At 46.3% G+C, this 5,801-nt stretch overlaps 1 protein-coding gene across 1 annotated transcript; it reads right to left on the bottom strand.

Annotated features, from left to right (window-relative positions):
• Nucleotides 1-540: 540 nt before the first annotated feature.
• LOC119310485 (putative disease resistance protein RGA1) lies at nucleotides 541-4,333 on the bottom strand. Its single transcript, XM_037586222.1, has 4 exons — nucleotides 4,046-4,333; nucleotides 2,590-3,738; nucleotides 846-1,329; nucleotides 541-785 (listed from the first exon to the last, which is right to left on the bottom strand). The coding sequence occupies exons 1-4, from the start codon at nucleotides 4,331-4,333 to the stop codon at nucleotides 541-543; spliced, it is 2,166 nt and encodes a 721-aa protein (XP_037442119.1).
• Between the last annotated feature and the right edge of the window lie 1,468 nt (nucleotides 4,334-5,801).

Raw genomic sequence — 5,801 nt, 5'->3', positions numbered from 1 at the left:
GGCTCAAAGATTCTGGGAAAAGCTGGGTAGGGGTCGTATTCTGGGAGAATCCCCAGATTCTGGCAAAAGAACTGGGCCTAAGTGTCTTGAGCAAGGTGACTTCTCCTAACCACAGGGGTAGTTATCTCAACGTGTTACATCTCTGCAGACTTAGTGATTGCAATTGCCTAAGTCGCACCATGTTCTTGTGCAATTCCTGTATGCCCATTCCTTGTAAATTCAGCTGCCGAAGAGATGTGAGCTCACCTAACCATTCTGGGAATTTGCCCAGGATAAGGTTTTCTAGGGATAGTGATTCGAGGAAGGTGAAGGCTCGGGTGATCTGTGGTGAGATAGTCATATTATGGCAACCGTTGATGATTAAACCACAAAGTCCAGGTAGGTGGTGAAGCAATCTCCATCGGTGCAAAGGCAACCTAGAGTATTCAATTTCAGTTTACTCACAGGAGAAGACGATGAGGGACCTACTGTGCTCAAGGCACACTCTCTCCCCATGACGATAGCACATCGTCACACCTTGATATATCTCACTTCTCAGCTCTAGTTGGACCATGAGGTGGACGATGTGCTATCCACTTTCGCCACATCTTCTGGAAGGAAAGAAATGCGCCTGCAGCCGTAAAGGTTCAGTTTCTTCAGTCTGCTAAAACTTTCAGGTACATAAAAACCATAGTCATTCATAGACAAGTCCAGCTCCTCAAGATGGGGTAGGGTACCGAGACGGTCAATGAAACTTTGGTTTACTGATGGGTTGTCCAACGAATAAGAACCCCTGCTGAAGTATCCTTGAAAACAACCCCTATTGATCCTTCGGTTTGCTGATGGGTTATCCAATGAATAACAACCCTTACAGAAGGATAGATTTAAATAACGGAGTTCCGTGAGTTTGATGATGACCTCTGGCAGTCCTATGACTCTCCCTTGACCTGATAGATTCAAATATTGGAGTTTGGTAAGGGCACCCAGACCTTTCGGTACCCTAATAGTTATAGGCTCCCACAAGCTTTGGTTCCATGAAGCATTGAGATACCTCAACTGTTTCAGTTGACCAATAGAATCAGGCAACTCTTCTGTACAACATCTGCTTAAATCTAAGACGCGGAGGCATTTAGCTGGCGAAAATGCATCATCATGAAGCTGAAACTGAAAGTTGCCAGGGCCATGCAAATGCAGTGCCCTTATCTTGGCGAGTGAAGAAACTGATGACTCAAAAAGCTTTCTGTGATCTGTCACCCGTGCATAGCGGCAGGTTGGACCGTCTATGCTAATTTCATCAGCTAGGACCGATGTTGCGAGATCATGCACCAGGTCATGCATGATGAAAGATTTCTTGTCCTGTGTCAACAGTATACATAGTATCAAACTTCAGAATGATGTTATTATATACTCCCACCATCCCAAAATAAGTGACTCAACTTTGTACTAGCTTTGGTCTAAATAGAAAAGGTAATGGAAAACCAAATATACATGATATCACCTGATGAGTGAAGTCTAAAAATATAAGGAGAATGGAGGGAGTACAAGAGGAACAGACAAAGATATGACAAAGGCAAAGTTGGTCCCTCCATTACTAGAATCTGGTTTCTCCCGAGTTCCAGAACTTCGCCGGCCGAGTTCATTCTATCGGGAACTCGGCAGACAAAAGTATGCCGAGTTTGATTCAAAATTGGACTCAGCGGTGATAAGCAACTCGCCAGAGTCGTGACTTTGCCTGGTTCCAACGGAAAACGACTCGGCAAACTAAATAAACCTGGCAGAATCTCAAGTTCGCCGAGTCCTGGGCAGAAAATTCGGCAAACCCTGACAGGTGGGTCCCTGCTATACAGCAGGCGACGCAGCCGTGACGGCGGCCTTTGTTTGCCGAGTTTTGACCTAAGGAGACTCGGTAAATTTTTACAATTTTCATTTTCTAAAATCGAAATGCCAGGTGTGGTTCGCCGAGTTAACGTGCCATCCCGTCTGACGGTGTGGTTCGCCAAGTTTTTTTGTGCAGGAACTTGGCAAAAACTGTTTAGATATTCACTGAGTTCGCGATAGGGAAAACTCAACAGTATTAATGATTATCGGCCCCGTCCAGCCGAGTGTGGTGCACCAAGTTTGACAGTCGGCGAATATTTCTCCTAGTTGAATATGGGCTCCGCCGAGTTTCTTCGAAACTTGGCAAAAATGGGAATTCTAGTAGTGCTAGCTGCCATACATGTTTGAAAATCTGGCTTTTAGTCTCTCTTGATATAATAGTGATAATAGATGATTATGTAGTCTCAATTTCATAGGTCATATTTTAATTGTATGATTGACAGTTCTAAATCAGCTACATTGGCTAAGGTAAAGTAACTAGAATATTAGGGTCAAAGATCTATCTAATTAATCAAGGATGTGTCAATTTCTGGATATCAGTTATTTGGGAACAAAAGCAGCATGTTGAGTGAGGACGATTGGAGGCGAGGGTTTGCAAATGAAATAGATATTGCTTCAAGATTATCCCAACACAATGTAATTAATGGTGTTGTTGTTAGCATTCCCACGGGAATATGCACCATATGATCTGCATTGCCATAAGTTGAAGAAAACAATAGAACATTCCCGCACAGGCATGCAGTAACTCACCCGTGGCCATTGCGATTTTGAATGTTCAAAAAAGGACATGCCCAAAAGGTGTCTAATGTATTTACCACAACGCTGCATATTAGAGAATGTTGTTGATGGCTCAACAAGTCCAAGAGCAATCCATTGGTGAATAAGATCCGTTTTAGCTATCTCTTGACCTTTTGGAAAGATTGCACAATAAGCAAAGCATAGCTTCAAATATGAATCCATACTGCGATAGCTTAATGGCAAGGATGCATGCACATGATGAGGTGAAGATTCTTCCGAGGCAAGCACGTCCCATAACTCACTGTTGTTCACCGACACCCATTCACCAACTTTCATGGAGTCCAACATATACCCAATAGATTGGGCTGCTAAAGCCAAGCCTCCACACTTCTTTGCAATGTCCATCCCGACCCGCTTTAACTGCGCTCTGTCAGTTCTAGCTTCAAAGGAAGTTCTATCTTTTATGATAGTCCAACAAATGGCATCTACCAAGGGAGCTAGCTTGTAAGGCTTCACTGTCTGAATTTTCTGTGCAATATATTCTTCTCGTGTGGTTACCACTGCCACCACTTTGCTCCCTTTACCCGGCTTTACCATATTCTTCAACTTTTCCAACTCACGTGGTTCCCTCTCCCACAGGTCATCTAAGATGATTAGTGCCTCTTTACCAGCAAGGAGTGTCTGAAGGTTATTTTCTATCACCTGAAGGTCAGTATGCTGACTATTCCTCTCGGATAGTTGTGATATTATAGAATTCCCAATTTTCTTCAAGTCAAATGTCTCGGACACATAAACCCACACCTGAGAGTACTTTTTGAACTTGGAATCATTAAAAACCAGTTGTGCCATGGTTGTCTTCCCAATGCCTCCAATACCATAGATCGGAAGAATGGTGATCTCTTTTGTCATGCTCCCAGATAAACGATTCATGATTTCCAGTTTTTCCTTATCCCTCCCTACGACTTGTGCTTCCGTCACAGCCGCTGTTGTTTCCCGGTTGTAACGGACTTCCTGCACACTTGGGACATTTTCTTGCATGAAAGTGAAAGGAATGCGGTCTTCCGTGATCCCCTTCAACTGCCTTCTCATATTCTTCAACTTATTGGCCATTTTCAACCTAGAAACACTGATTTGAGGGCAACACTACAAAGGCAACAAATTTTATTTTAGTACATTTTGATGTTCAAAGTAATGAAACACAATTTGATAGTCCTGGGAATATGATAATAATACATATTAATATTTACTCGAGATCAAACACCCCAACACAATGAAAATATTTTTTACTATTTTATAATGTAAATATGCGGTGGTGGCAACATGATGGCCAACACTACCAACTCTTTTATCCAAAATCTATTTACTAAAGGACGCAAAAAGCTACCTAGAACAATTAGAGCTCAAGCACTGGACAAATTTCATCTTGGTTCAGTCGGCTGGGTGCGCATACCTTTTGTGCAGCAGGTCCGGTATTGTCTTCGAAATCATCGATCATGTCAGAGATCTCATACATAGCGTTCTTGAGCCGCCCCAGCCACAGACGCACCGCCAGATCCGTGATGGACCGCCTCTCAGCGTCTTCGAGCAGGGCCTCCACCGTCTGCAGCGAGGATCTCATCTTCTGTAGGTCGCTCACGAAGTTCCACTGCAGCTTGATCTGCCCTTTGATGGCGGACATGATCTGTTTGCTCACGACACCCAGGATGGCCGAGGCGATGATGCCCCCGACATGCGCCATGGCTGTTCGCGCCTCTCAACTCCTCAATGGGCTGAAGGCTGAGGAGGAAGTGTGTGCCCGTGTGGACGATCGATCAGCTTTTCTCACGCCTGTTGGGTTCAGGTTGCGCCAGTTCAACCGTCAAGGCCTACGAGTATTTGACGGCTGTGCTGAGCCAAAGGAAGCAACCTAGACCAGAATCGTCGTGAGTTCATATGTATTTTGCCCTCGGTCTTCCCATCATCCTACATTCCTTCGCCGGTCATCCATCCATGAGACAAGTACCGAAGGCAGACCTTGTAATCATCTTCATCAGCGGAGTTTCTGTACTGCTGAAGATGCGGTGTTCATTAAAAAAAAATGCTCCGACACCCTATAGGGAGAGTGCTTTTTGGTCGCTGGAGACTACCAATAATCTATTCCCTATACATTCTTTTGGTGACATTTCTCTTCAGTTGTGCACACACACGCTCTATGTTAGCTCCATCTCTCCATTCCAGTTTTACATTGTTGCGAAACTCTTCGCCAAGGTTCTCTCCTTGCGGCTGGCCCCTAGACTCGGCGAGATGGTCTCCTCCAACCAAAGTGCCTTCATTGCGGGCAGGAGTGTGCATGATAATTTCTGTTGAGTATATTGATTTTTTTTCTCGAATACGCACGAGTGTGCGTATCATTTTATAAAGAAGAAGGGGAAAAGACTCCCATCCACACAGGTACATAATATTGATTATTAGGAAAGACGAAATAGACTAGGATTTGTTCTGGCTTGTCTTGTACTCCAAGTAGATCATTATACTCCTATATATATGCCCACGAGGCTTCTTTCGAGACCGGAGGGGAAGAATCCCTCGGTTTACTTTTATAGAAGAATTAGGTGAGTACGCGCTGGTATTGCGAGCACGGAGGCTCGAACCCAGGCGGGCAGGCATGCATCAGCCCATGCCTACCATCCCGGCTATGCATATGCCCACGAGGCTCAAGCAATACAACAACGATTCCACCAAATCCCTCTCTCCCTTCTAACATGGTATCAGCCTAATCGATCCTAAACCCTAGCCGCCGCCGCTTCCGCACCCGCGCGCCGCCCCGGGGCGGTCGGCCTCCATGACCGCTGCCGGGGGCCGCGCCGCCCGTACCTAGGGTTCGTCCGCCGGTCGTGTTGACCGGCTGCCCTAGAGAGTCTTTTTCCCGATCCTTTGATTCGGGTTTTCTCTCTCTCGCCGGCCGTTTTGATCAGCGTTTTTTTTTTTGGTTTTTCGATTTATGCTTGATCGGTTTGCGTCGCCCGCCGCCGCCGTCGACACCCCGCGCCTCTACTCCGACACTGACGCGACCAGCCGGCTACTTCACCGACCCAGCAGCCTCGCGCGACAAGTAGCCCTCAAGGCCGTCGTCTGCGCGCCGGCCCGCCCGTCGCCCTGCGCCGGCCGTCACGGCCCTGCTCCGACCAGGACACCTGCATCGCCAACACCCGGCGGCCTCGCGCCAT

The sequence above is a fragment of the Triticum dicoccoides genome, chromosome 5B, assembly GCF_002162155.2.
Source record: "Triticum dicoccoides isolate Atlit2015 ecotype Zavitan chromosome 5B, WEW_v2.0, whole genome shotgun sequence".
Classification (NCBI taxonomy): Eukaryota; Viridiplantae; Streptophyta; class Magnoliopsida; order Poales; family Poaceae; genus Triticum; species Triticum dicoccoides.
Note: the sequence above shows the minus strand (reverse complement) of the source record. Positions and strands in the feature narration are given on the sequence as shown.

Excerpts from the sequence above, each read along its gene's own strand:
- LOC119310485 (XM_037586222.1), bottom strand. The coding sequence starts at position 4,333 with ATGGCGCATGTCGGGGGCATCATCGCCTCGGCCATCCTGGGTGTCGTG. Across the intron at positions 1,330-2,589 it reads GGGTGAGTTACTGCATGCCT|AAATCTTTCATCATGCATGA; the intron begins GTGCGGGAATGT and ends ACACAGGACAAG. Across the intron at positions 786-845 it reads AAATCTATCCTTCTGTAAGG|GATACTTCAGCAGGGGTTCT; the intron begins GTTGTTATTCAT and ends GTTGTTTTCAAG.